Below are 13,091 nucleotides of genomic sequence, written 5' to 3' on the forward strand. Positions count from 1 at the left end.
GGCAAGAGGCGGTGGTGCTTCGGCAGCGGCAACGCGATCGTCATCAGCACCTCAATCGTATCTGCTGTTCGCTCGCTGTCTCTTCGTCTTGCTCGAGCTTACTTGACCGCCTTGGCTTTTCGAAGGGCCGCTGCGGCTGGTGATGTCACGGAGCTCGTGTGTGTGTGTGGGGGGGGGGCGCGCGCCGCGCGGGCGTGGAGACGGCGATGCGGTGGGCTTTGACGTTTTGGTCTGCGACTCCCCGGCACTCACGTCCGCGCCGCGACGGTGCCGACGACGCTCGCCGCCCTCTTCCTCACCATCCGCTACACGCACGCGCCTGCGGCCTCTGCCGGCGGCAGAGGCCCCCCTCGAGGTGGTCGCAGCACCTTTGGTGCTGTTTGCGGCGGAATCCTGCATCGATGCGGCGACCATGCTGCTCTTCGGCGAGGGTGTCAACGCCGCCGCTGCCGGAGCTGCGCCGAGCCCTCGCGGGGAAAGACCGTTGCCCGGTAGCGCATCCTCCGGGCGTAGACTGGGGCCTTTCACCAATCCCGAGCTCAGGAAGTTCGTCGTGCGGTTTATTTGCTGGATCGCCAACGCCGTCGTGCGATCCCGTGCCACGGTGCGCACAAGCGATGTGGCGATGCGGGACGGATCTTGCAGCACCACGACATCCGGCAGTCGCATTTGTGCCGCGTCATTGCCGACGCCGTCATCGCCTGCCTCGCCACTAGCGCGCTTCCCTGGAGAGGCGCTACTACATCCCCCAGCGCTGGAGGCAGCAGATGAAGCAGACACAGCCTTCTTCCGAGCGGCCGTGACGTCACCTCGGTGCCCGCGGTCGACTTCACCACCCAAGTGCTGCGCCCCCTCCTCGTCCGCACCCTTCACATCTTCAATGTCATCGCCGCTGCTGCTACCAGCTGCTGCCGTCACCAACGCATCCGCATCCGCTGCTGCTGCTGCTGCTGCAGATAGCGACGCGGAACCGTGCTGCCCGAGCAGCCGCCCCATTTCGCTCAATGGCACTGTTAGATGGTGCAGCGGGTCCGTCACCATAACTTCGCTCGATGGGACAGTTGTAGCGTCGTCCTTGTCCTCGCCGGTCACCCTCTCCAAAAAGATGAGACGCTTGCCGAGACCGACGAGCAGGCTCTCGCGACGGCGCTGCGCACGCTTCGCAAGCCAGGACGGGTGCGGGGCCAGGTAGTTGTACTTTAGCCCCAGCTGCTTTCCCTTCTTCTCTGCCTTGCGGCGAACCAGCTTCTCGGCGATGAGGTCGATTGGGTGCGGTCCTTGCTGGTACCAAGCCAGCTTCTCATCCATTAGGTCATGCAGCTTGAACTCGCGCGACTGCTCCTCTGCCTTCCTCTGCGCCTCCGTCACAGTCAGGTGAAGAAAGCTACGCCGCTCCTTCCGCGTCATGCCGTCGAGCTGCAGCCCACGTTGCTCGGCGTTGTGCATGGCGCGCTGATGCTTGCTCAACACGCTCAAGGGGTCTTTCTTGGCCATGAGCTCGCGCTTGTGGGCCTGGCGGCGTTCCGCCTCCGCCCGCTCGCGCGCGTCTCGCTCGGCGCGGCGCTCAGCTGGGGAGGAGAACAGGTATGAGAAGCTGGCATGGCTGGCGATCGCCCCCAGAGGGATGCCGTCAGCGTTCACTTCCACGTCGTTCCCGTTGTCGTGCTCACCAGCAACTGATGAGGACGATGGCGCTGCCTCACGCGCTACCAGCTGGCGCTCAATGTCGGCGGAGGCCTTCAGCGTCACGCCGCTGGTGCCATCCCGCAGCCGCTTGAGATTCACGCCGGACATGAAGCTGCTCCACTCCCGCTTCCACGCATTCTCACCCTTCTCCACCACAGCGGCATAGCGGCCGCCGCGTTTGCCGCCGCCGCCGCCGTCATCACCGCTGCTGCGGTTTCGTGGCATACGTCGAAACACAGAGCTCTTCAACACGTGCGTGTGTGTGTTGAAGTGGGCGAGTGCGAGGCAGAGAAGAGTCAGTTGGGGAGTGCTCTCACAGGCGCATGTACGCAGACGTCACCGCTTGCCCTGCTTTCCCCTTCGTTACGTTATTTACCCGTTCCGTTATCTTCTGAGACACGTGCACACACACACACACACACACACACACACACACACACACACACACACACACACCTGATCGTGTGAGTGTCTGTGTGTACGTGTACGTGACAGCCAACGCTGTCGACAACGAGATGCGTGTTACGCAAGCGTATGAAGCATCAACGATTTTTCGTCCATAGCCAGCGGCGTGGTTCGCCAGCCAGTTGAAGCGGGCCGTTGCAGCAGCAACCGCCTCACCCAGAGTGACCACCCACAAGGGATCCGCGGAGGGGGTTGTGTGTGTAGGGACAGACGAAGTTGGCACAGAGAAGAGACCAGAGAGAGAGAGAGGGCACTCAGGAAAACTGAAAGGATTTGTGTCGCGGCGGAGGTGGCGGTGAGGAGGGGGAGTGTGCGTGAGCGCATTTAAAGGGCCGAAGGGCACGCGGATGCAGGTGTGATGGTGACGCACAAGCGGGGGAGGATGGGGGGGGGAGCGGCAGCGACGTTGAAGAGTAGCACATCCGCCTCTCCCACTTACCCGTCACCCACGAAGACATGTCCGTTGTTGTACTTCAGTCCTTCTACCCACTCTCGCTTGAGTTCTCTACCTTTGGTGCGCACATTCCGTGCGAATAGATCGCACTCAGGCACCCTGCACAGGCCCTGCGCATGTACGCAAGATCCGTATATACGGATGGGCCTTCAGCAAGGAGCAGGCCGTGACATCACACGCACACACACACACACACACATATATATATATATATACACATGTATAGCATCGAGGGATGCTGAGGACGGGGTGGGGAGTACATCTGAGTTTGCTTGTGTGTGTGTGTGGGGGGGGGGGGGGCAGAGGGCCCGCTACTGAGAAAGTGTGAGGGAGGAGGAAGACAGCGATGCTTGGCACATGCAAACCACATTAGTATGCGCAGATGAAAAAGAAATGCTTGACACTGGCGACGCCCATACAGTCGCATTACACCTCACCTTCCACGGGAGACCGCCACCCCGCCTCCCCTGGACACGCCACACACTCCACACATACCGCCGAGGGCCCTCGAGGAGGAGCGAAGAGAGAGAAAGAGAGGGTGGGGGTGAGACACAGGTGCGGGGCGAGTGGAGAGGTGCGAAGCAGAGAAGCTGACCCCCCCCTTCCCCCGCTCCCTGTGCGCTTCCTCGACAACAGGGCATCTTCGCCTTGACGACATCCGGTGAAGCAACAGCCCCCTCCATTCGACGTCTCCCCTTCCCCACCCCTTGCTGTTTGCTCCAGCCTCAGGCATCACACAGCCGGGCGGCGAGCGGGCCGACAAGGGCGTGGTTGATAGCGCCGTCGGACCAGACCGGATGGGCACTGTGGAGACCCCCCTCCTCATACCGCTCGGGAACGTTGCCCTGAGCGCACTCTTGCTTTGATGGTCGTGCTGCCCCCTCTCGATACCGCTACAGCGCGCACCGCGGACTTGAGTCACCGGGGTCGCCGCTCGCCCCGTGGGGGTGCAAGGCGTGGCAGACCCGAAGGCGGTCCCGGTAGCGGTTCTGAGGCTGCGGTTGCCCTCTTCACCGCGATGTTGACACTGCTGAAACGAATGGGGGCCTGCGAACTGCACCGGTACGCAGCCACTGGCACCGTGCACGTGCCGGAGACTGCCACTTCGGCTTCCACCATCTGCCGTGTTGCCGGCTTCATGGCGCAGCTCTGCAGCAGCAGCACTGACAGCCGCGGCAACGTTCGGGCAATGCGCAGCAGGAACGGCAGAGCGTTGTCGGTCAGCGGGTTGCGTGACAGGTTCAGGTGCTCCAGCGAAGGGTGGTAGCGAATGGAGCGTAGAAGCGGCTCGAGAGCGCTATCGTTCACATCATTGTTGCTGAGGTCCAGCCAACGCAGTCGGTACAGCCGAGGCAAGACGCTCTCGGCGAATGCCACCACACCGCGGTCGCCGAGGTGCAGCCCTTCCAAGTGCATCGTCTCCACAGAGCGGTCGTTATCGATATTCTTGAGGTCGTCGAGGACCGTGTTGTTGGGCCGCACGTGGTGCGCCAGACAGCTCGCGAGGTAGGAGCTCCGCAGCGGCTGTAGGTCGGTGATGCAGAGCTGCAGACTTTCGCGCGACTGCAGGACTGGCATGACCTTCCCGTTCACATCCTGCTGGAAGGCGGTGAAGGCGTGTTTGGGTTGCCGCGCAGTTCCTTGGTCGTACTCGCGAGTGAAGACGACGCCGAGAGCATCGATGAGCAGGGCCATGCCGTCCATCGCGTAAAACTCCCCGTAGAGCGCCTCCAGTTGCCGAAGGCGACCATGCACCGGCGCTGGGGCGGCAAACGTGCCGTTCGCGTCTTCGCCAATTGCCTCTGCGGCCAGCAGTTCGGCCTGCATCTTCACGGCTGAGCTGCTGCCAACAATTCTGTCCCCTACAGCTGTGTGCGAGTATCCATGCACGCCTGGTACGTCGCCATCCGACGGGGGCGTGGCGGGAACGGGCGACGTACTCTCGGTAACGGTACGCTGCTTCACGGTTGCCGGCGCTAGCTGCGGCGGCGCGTGGCGCTGGAGGGGGCGTCCGGCTGGGGTGATGGGGGACGCCTTGCCACTGGTTCTCGGTGTCAGAGCAGCCCCCGAAAACCAAGAATTCAGGCAACCAACACCGCCTCGCTTGATGCTGCCGCCATCTTCATGCGAGCTGCGTACATCGACACCACTGACACTTTCCCCGCCTGCGCTGCCGCGGCCCTCAACCGGGTTGTCCACGATGTTCGCCAAGTTCGGCGTGCTGCTACAAGCACCCGCGGAGGGGAAGTGCCCGAAGGACGACGACGACGCCGCCGGTTGCTGCTGCTGCTGCGGCCGTGACAATCCATCTCCGCTGCCACCGCAAGGGTGGCCGAGCTGCAGGTACCCGTTGTCGGGGGACGCTAGATGCGGGCGGCTTGGCGGAGCCATTGGTGGCCGTCGTCTGGCAGCCGCCGCGATACCGCCGTCCACCTCGCCTTCGCGGGCGTTGACACTGCGCATGCCTACCGAAGGTGGGCGCCTGTACGGTGGCACAGAGTGATACAACTGCGCGTAGAGGCTGGGAAGGTTGCCGCTGTGGTTCGCGGCGGTGGGGGGCGTCGCGAATACGGACTCGCCGCCACCGCTCGTGCCGGTGGGTCGCCCGTTCGACATCATGGATGAGTTTGGGGTACGGCCAGCGCAGAATGCCATCGACGTTGCTGCTGGTGTGGTCGCTCCGCGGTTCGACGAAGCAGCGGCTGCGGTGTTGTGGCCAGCGTTCAGGGAGGCATGACTAGCACCGCCGCTACCACTGATGATGCTGCTGCCGTTGGGCAGCTGCTCAATGACGGTCTCCAACCGGGGTGATATGTTCACTCCTGCTTCGCCCAGCATACGCCTGGACTCCTGCAAGAGCGCCTTGAACTTTGCAAGAAACGACTTTGCCATGCCGCCTGGCACTAGCTCCATCTCGCTCGACACGCACAGACGCAGATCTTCGCGCACTAGCGTCAGCAGAACCTCTAGTGCCCGCTGATACTGCTCGCACAGCAGCCGGTAGTTGATGCCGCCGTTGAGACAACAGCATAGGCCCTCGGCAACGATGTAGAGCTCTCGCTCTTCCCAGTACGGGGCCGGTTGCGCGCGAGGGAAGACAATGGATTCCTTCGGAGACTCGTGCGGCTGCGACGCTGCAGCGCCGCCACCACCACTAACGCCGCCGCCGCCGTTGACTGAGGCGCCGCTGACGATCGTGCTGTCGTCCAGGATGGAGTGCGAGGCGGGTGGTACGAGGATAGAGGGGTCACCTGGTGAGCCGAACGGCGTCATGGCGGTACGCCTACGCTGGTATACTTCGTAGCGCTTGTTCAGTGACTGCATGATCGTGTCGAGGCTTGCCACGCCGGTGTGCACGACACCGCCGCTACGTCCCCCGAAGTCGAATGGCTCATCTTCTTCGTACATGGACATCTTCGCTAGCCTCGCTGATCGGGCTTCTCGCAAGTTGGGGCAGGGGGAGCAACAGTGAGGGGGAGGGGGCTGTGGGTATTCAATGTGCTCTGGTGGCTCTGCCGATGTGGACAGCGAAGAGGCCGACCGAGTAGGCCTGCGTACCTATGTCGGTGATGGTGCGCTGCCTTTCCCCCGCCTGCGCATTAAAGGGACGCTCCGTCTCCTGTCTGCCTCCTCGGCCCCCTCCCTCCGCCCAAGATGCGGCGCCGTCTGTTGGACGTCTATAGAGCGAGACACTTGCCCGCCTGTCCTCCTCCTCCTCCTTGTCTTTCTGTTCTCATCCAAGCTCCACTGCACACAGCACAGACAACCCGCGTGCACCAGGGGTGCGTTGAAGGCCGTCTGTCACGAGAGCCAGAGAGAGAGAGAGAGAGAGAGAGAGAGAGAGAGAGCGAGGGCGAGAGCGCGCGCGATCTGATGAGAACACAGGAGCACAGCTAACAACAAAGCAGATAAAGAAGGGCAACGAAGGGGGAGCAGAAAGCGTGTGTATTACCGCGGATGCACACACACACAAAAAAAACACCCCACATAACCGCACGCTCTCTCTGCTTGCGGAGGAGGAGGACGCGTCCGTCGGCGGAAAGGCAAGTACGTTGCGTGGGTGTTGGGGGAGGGGGAGGGCGCCGTAGCGGCGGTGGTGTGGGCGAGGTCAGAGAGAAAGGCAGGGGGAGAACGTGCGCGAAAGTTAGCATGGAGCTCAACGGAGGATCACGGGCCCTGACTGCATGCTAGAGGTGCTCGCAAGATTTGAGGTGTGCATGTGTATGTGTACGTGTGTGTGCATGCTGTAGGAGACGCAGCCTCACCAAGCTCCTCTGCGCGCGAAGCGTGCAAGAAAGCACAAGAAGGAGCGTGCGCTCGGTGACTCACCCGCAGCCACGCGAGCAGAACACCGCCCCACCACCATCAGCGACGCCGTCACGGAGTCACGCGACGGCGGCTCGGGTGTTTCTGAAGCATTTTCGTTCGTTTCGTACATCAACCGCCATGCAGCGCGTGCCTCACCGCTCACCGTCCTCCCTGCACCATCCGGTGCACACGTGGCAAGAATGATTCCGCCCCCGCAGCAGTCGTGGATGGTTTCCTGCGTTACTGCCGGCGAGCGCCAGCACTACCCGCTACGGCCCACTGTTGCGGCTCATGGTTTGCGGAAGGGTGGAGGGGGGGGGGTGGAGGTGAGAGGAGGTATACCGCCAACCGCACGAGGAGCACATGGGGACAGGAAAGAACAGCAAGTGAGAAAAAGCACGCGAAAAAGTGGCTGAGCCGACCTGTACATCCAACAAGATGAGGGAGCGCGCGCAAGACATGTAACAGATGTGGTGCAAGCGTAAAGCAACAGAGAGGGAGAGGCAGGGGTGGCGGTGATGGTCGTGGTGGTACAGGAGGAGTTCCAAGGGAAGGAGGGAAGGGGGTCATCAAGAGACCGGAGAAGATACACAAGAAGAAGAGAACAGAAGGACACGCACGCACGCACCAGAGCTAAAACAGGTCAACACATGAAAGGAGAGGAAGACAGCCGGAGGCGCCGGTGACGCGCGAGAGAATGCAGAGCCGTCATAATGGGTGATCATGGCGTGTGCGCGGAGGGGGTGGGGGTGCGCGTAGCCCACGAAGGACAATCGAACACGCGTGTAGATTGCAGGTCGACGCACACACATACACACACACACACACTGACATGACAGCGACGTTGCCTTCCCTTCCCTTCCTCTCTGAGCTTCTTTCCCGTTCGATTTCGAACGCCGGAGCTCTCTACTGCGGTGCGTCACCGGTGGTATTTTTGGGCATCTCGGCGGTGGAGCGGCGTTTTGAGGGGATGGAGGGGTGGTCGACGTGGTCGCCCTCTTCGTAGCTAACGGTGGTGAAACTTTCGTCGACACGCGCGTTTCCGAGGAAGCTAATGTGACTCTGCCGCGCAGATAACGACGCCCCTACGCCCGTACCACCAACGATGGGTGGAACCGTGCACTTGTCAGCCTGACTGAGGATCAACGTCGACATGTCTGCCGAGTTCTCTGAGCGCCCCGTGACCCCGGTCATAGCGCTGCTGCTGCTGCTATGAGGGCTGCTGGTCTCGCTGCCGAGGTTCCACGCACGTGCATGCTGGATGGACGGAGCCGTGACGGTGCTGTCCGCCGCTGTTTGCCATTGCGAAGACGTGTGTCGTTGCTGACGGTGTCCTTGAGATTCCGGCTGCATCCCTTGCTGTTGTTGTACTTCGATCACAGTCGGCCCACGAGCAGGCGTGACCGTGGCTGAGTGTTGCAGCTCCATCTTGAGCCGCCGTACCTCGCCCAGCGCCTCGTCACGCTCTGTGAACGCTGCACGGCTTTTCGCCTCCACTGCCTCCATCTTCCGTTGCAGGTCACGAGCAATTCGGGACATTGCCTCACGCCGCCGATGCCGCTCCAGCTCACACGTATCGCGGCGGCTGCACAGCGGACAGGGCTGCTCTGGGTGCGACGGGGGCTCAAGAGGCGGTTGCAGACCAGCCTCCAACACGGCGCTCTTCGCTGTGGCGTTCATGCGCACCGTCACCTCCCCCAGGGTCGCTTGCACATCGCTTAGCATCTGTAGTACGTCCGGCAAGCGCAGCATGTACGTGCTCTCCACGGTGGTTTGCTTCCTGCCAGGGCCGCTTGTCGTAGTGTTCACCGCCACAGCGCCCTGCTGCTCCTGCTGCTGACGCTCCAGCACGTACTGCTGCCATGATCCGCGCAGGTACTTGTGCATGTCGAAGTCCTTACGAAAGAGGGCGTTTACTTCGTCCACCGTGCAATCAGTCGCCTTCATCGCTTCTAAATCTTCGCGGGTGATAATGGCACCGGTCATGACCACCTCATGCTGCAGCTGCTCCCGCGCGCCGCCGGCGGCGAAGGCGGCTTGGTCGCTGTCGACGTCTTCCCTGCCCTTCGTGGTGCTGTTGTTGGGCCGCCGCGGCCCCTCGTCTGAAGTCGCCTCCTCTGTGAACGACAGGAGCGCAGAGGGCCTGCCGTGCGCCAGCAGTGGATCGTCGCTGCCTTCGACGCTTTCGGAGCACCGTGTTTCCTTGTCGTTCACGAGAAACGCCTCGCCGTAGCTGTGGGTGTGCCAGCCACCGTGGCTCACGCCGCTTGACGCCGCGCTGCCCTCTCGCTCCGCCTCAAGGTCCGCGTGGGCAGCGCGCTTATGACGGTACGAGGTGCAGTACTCCATGAACACCTCGCACACACGCTGGCGGTGACGCTTATCCCTCTCGAAGGCGCCGACGGCCCGCGCGACGGAGGCCCAGCGAGACGTGGCGACCTTCGCCGTGGGTGACACGTCCGCCAGGATCATCTTGTCATAGAGTCGCCCGCAGAGCGTGTTTGTCGCCGTCACCATGTCCTGCAGCCCGCATAGCAGTCGGTATGACTCCGTGTAGAGCTGCTCCATCCTCTGCTGCTGCTCAAGGGCTTGGCTACGCGCGGCCGCGACGGACGGTATCTCGGCGGCGGCGGCAGCGGCAGCAGCAGCCTTGGGCGACGCCGCACCGTCACCGCTGCTGTGCCCCGCCGCGTCACCCGTGACACCGTTCAACTGCGTCGTGGCCGCTTCCTCAAGGCCGCTGTGGCGCGCCTGCAAGTCGTGCATCTCCTTGAAGAAACTGTCGAGCGCGGCGCCGGCGGACTGCGTCATGGACTCCTTCAGCACCTGCAGCAGCGCGGCGTTCTCGTCGTGGCGGAAGGTTTCAAAACGGCGCGCCTTGGCAGCAACGCGCGCCATGAGTTCGTCGAGTCGGTCGCTCTTGTGCTGGAGCGGCTCGACGCGGGCGCAGAGCTCGGCGTGGGAGCTCTGCAGCTCCACGAGCGCCTTCTGCACCGCCTCGAGTTCTTGCTGAAGCCGCGCCTTCTCCCGTCGCAGTGTCTGCGCCGCCAGCGCGTCGGCGTGTGCCTGCCGCTTCACCTGACGGAGGACGTGCACATGTGCGCTGGCGATGTCCATGGTGGACTGGCGGAGCAGATCGAGCAGGGCGCCGCGCTCCAAACAGTAGCTCGCCACCTGCCGCACCAGCTCAGCAAGGCCGGTGTCAAGAATTTCCAGTACATGCGTGGCCGCGTCCGTGTAGGCAAAGAGCCGTTGCTCCCCAGGCGTGCCCCAGAGATCGGCGTCAAGGGTATCGTGGCCGCTGCCGCGTCGTTGACCGTTGTCGCTTTCTATATCGTCGCCATCGCCGAGTACGTAGCGCGCCACCTGCGGATCAGCAAGCAGCGCCAGCCACTGCGGGTGGGACGGGTCGCGCAGCATGCGGTCCAGCACCTCCGCCAGGAGGTACACCTGCGACCGTTCCACCGGACGGGGAGCAGGGAAGATGGTGTTGTGGGGCGAGACGGTGCCCAGCACGAGCTGGCCTTCGCTGCCGCAGAGGGTTCCGCTGCTCACCGGACCAGCCTGCATAACAGCGACCTTTTTCAGCCCATTCCTCACACCTGTGCCCGCCTCGCTGCCGGACCCGGCCAGCTGCGCGAGCGCGTCACCTTCTGCCGGCGGCGGCGACGCTATCCCGCCGCTGCGCCCTGCACGATTCGAGCTGCTCATCGGTGGTGCGCTGGGGCAATTTTCCGTCATCGGCGTCGCAAATATCGACGCCGTCACCGATGACGCGCGTTGGGTCTTCGCCGCCGTGACAGCCGATGTGGCTGTGCTGGATCCAGTCCCTGTCGCGGGGGCGAGGCGGCCGAGGTACTGCAGGCTCGTGACCCACCATGTCTCTGGGATGCGCGTCCGGTCCAGGCTTGTCAAGCGTTCCAGCAGGCACCGGCGTCGCTCGCTGAGCGCGCTGGTACTTTGGCCGGGCACCCCGGCCGCCGAGCGCTGCGCCACAAACTCGCGACTCACGCACATCACCGCGTCGAGCAGCGAGAAGTTCGGTGAGGCGGACGTAAACGGGAAAGGGGATGACGCCGCACCGCCCTCGTCCGCGCCGCCACCGGTCGCACCGGAAGCGGATTTCGCGTTCTTGTCCTTGAGCGTTGTGTGACTCCGCATGTTTGCTCGCGTTGGGGCTTCCACAACTGCTGCGCGCGTTGACGTGCGCGTTGGGGAGACGGCCTCAGCGCGTGCGCAGTAGTGCCCCACGAGTTGCCGCACAAGGGCACTGTCGTTGGCGCTCACTGCGGCGGCAATGTGGACGTGCTCGGTGAAGGACATCCCAGGGGCGGCAGCTTGGGCCGTTTCCTCCGCATCGAGGTCGTTGTTGTACTCGGCAATGAGGTTGAACACCTGCTTCGTTCCTGCGGCTGCCGGTGTGCCCGTGTCGGGCTGCGTCGCCGCTGTCGAAGTGGTGCCACCGCCGGTATCGCCGTTGCCAGGGGCCGCGGTGTAGCACGCCTCGGAGGCCTCCTGTATGGCGGGCAGCTCGTGATAGCGCAGCTCAGCGGCGGCACTGTCCACCGCGATGTCAGTCGCGCCACCGCCCAGCCGCGGACTAGCAGCCGTGGTTTTGAGGAATGTGGGCTTCCTGATTCTGTCCTGCAGCTGTCCTATCCGGTGGGCACTGCGCCTTCCAGCGGCGGCGGCCATGGAGCGTGCTCGACGGTGGCTTCGCTGGATGAGCTGATTGAGCACGAATGGATTGATGCGGTCGTCGACGCCCGTTTCGAGCAGCGCGGCAGATTTGACAGGGACCGTGCCCACCAGCGTTGGGGAGGCGATGGGGGAGGCTGCGTCGCCGCTGTCGCCACCGCGCGGCACGGCGGTGCCGGTATCATCGCCATCGGCGTCGTCCTGCGCCGCATCAGGTAGGCTGCTGAGGCGGATGTGCCGCACAAAGAGACCGGTGGTAGCGGCTTGCAGGGCTAGCACGTCGGCCGCGGCGCCTTCGCTGTCGTGTGCATGGGAGCCCTGCACAGGAGGCAGGTACGAGTCTCTGGCCAGTGAGGGGCCAAGGCCAACGTACTCGAGGTGCGACGATGGCGCTGCTGCTGTGGCAGCGACGCTGTTGCGAGTGAGCGCTGTACCGAGTGGGATGAATGAGGTGGCCGTCGCAGCGGCAACGGCTTCGACAGCCGGCACCAATACCCTGCTTACCGGGGCCGCCTCCTTACTCGGCCCTGCGGCTGCGCCGTTGCCTCTGTGCTGCGGCCGTTGCCTTGGTGAGGGCACCAAGGCGGGAATCCCCGCACATGGTGAAAGGAGAGCACGCCGTGCAGACGCAATGGACGCGGCAGAGACGCTTGCACGGCTTTCTTTCCTGAACGATACGGTGCTGTCCCTGCCAGCCGTGGAGGACATGACGGACGCCACATGCAGCGGCGACGATCGGGCCTGCTGCTCCTGCAGAAGGGTGGGCAGCTGCCGCGGCATCGACAGAAGCGCGAGTTCGGATCGGGAGCGAGGGGGGGGGGAGGGGAGGGGCAGTGCGTACGTGTTGCCCCCCGTGTACGGGCACGGATACAAGGGAAGTGACAGGCACGTGACGCGCGGCCTCAACGGAGGAGGGGCGAGCGGCCGAAAAAGGTCTACGCGTGTGCGTGTGCGTTGGTGAGCGCCGTCTTCACCACGCTGGCGCCTTGACCGTTTTATGCTGCTTCTGCTTGGAGTTGTATGCCAGTGTGCTTGTGAAGTGTACGCCCATGGGGGAAGAGGAGGAGGGGGGGGGAGTGAGGGATCAGTCGGAAACGATGTGGGGTGGTGGTGGTGGTGGTGATGGAGCAAAAGATGGAGGGCTGATAGCCGGGCACAGGCCTCCCTCCCCCACTCCTTGACACCTGTGCGTCTTTGTCTGTCTATGTGTCTGTGTGCCTGCACGGAAGCATGTGCAACCCATCACCGTCGAACAGTGTGCGGGCCGCCGCTCGGCCCATCTGCTCTCCCTTCGTCTCTTTCTCTCTCTTTCCTTTGGTGCCTCCGTGGGGCGGGGCGTCATTTGAAGAATACGTCCCGCTGCACGACCGCCACCAGCGGTCGTACCCCCCCTCCCTCTTCCCCCAAAGGGGAAAGCCCACCGCTGTCACATGGCCACCCAACACGCGACGAGCTTTTGCAGGCGTACAGGAGGGCAGGA

General features: G+C 63.4%; 3 protein-coding genes across 3 annotated transcripts; all 3 read right to left on the reverse strand.

Moving 5' to 3' along the window:
* Positions 1 to 51: 51 nt before the first annotated feature.
* LMJF_13_0900 (conserved hypothetical protein) lies at positions 52 to 1,911 on the reverse strand (the record flags this gene model as incomplete). The annotated part of the gene is made up of 1 exon (XM_001681782.1): positions 52 to 1,911. One exon carries the CDS (start codon positions 1,909 to 1,911, stop codon positions 52 to 54), a length of 1,860 nt encoding a protein of 619 aa, XP_001681834.1.
* Positions 1,912 to 3,523: 1,612 nt separating this feature from the next.
* Positions 3,524 to 6,019, reverse strand: LMJF_13_0910 (conserved hypothetical protein; the record flags this gene model as incomplete). Its single annotated transcript, XM_001681783.1, has 1 exon — positions 3,524 to 6,019. One exon carries the CDS (start codon positions 6,017 to 6,019, stop codon positions 3,524 to 3,526), a length of 2,496 nt encoding a protein of 831 aa, XP_001681835.1.
* A 1,800-nt stretch (positions 6,020 to 7,819) lies between these two features.
* Positions 7,820 to 12,391, reverse strand: LMJF_13_0920 (conserved hypothetical protein; the record flags this gene model as incomplete). The annotated part of the gene is made up of 1 exon (XM_001681784.1): positions 7,820 to 12,391. The coding sequence occupies one exon, from the start codon at positions 12,389 to 12,391 to the stop codon at positions 7,820 to 7,822; it is 4,572 nt and encodes a 1,523-aa protein (XP_001681836.1).
* Positions 12,392 to 13,091: the final 700 nt, after the last annotated feature.

The sequence above is a fragment of the Leishmania major genome, chromosome 13 (genome assembly GCF_000002725.2).
Source record: "Leishmania major strain Friedlin complete genome, chromosome 13".
Classification (NCBI taxonomy): Eukaryota; Euglenozoa; class Kinetoplastea; order Trypanosomatida; family Trypanosomatidae; genus Leishmania; species Leishmania major.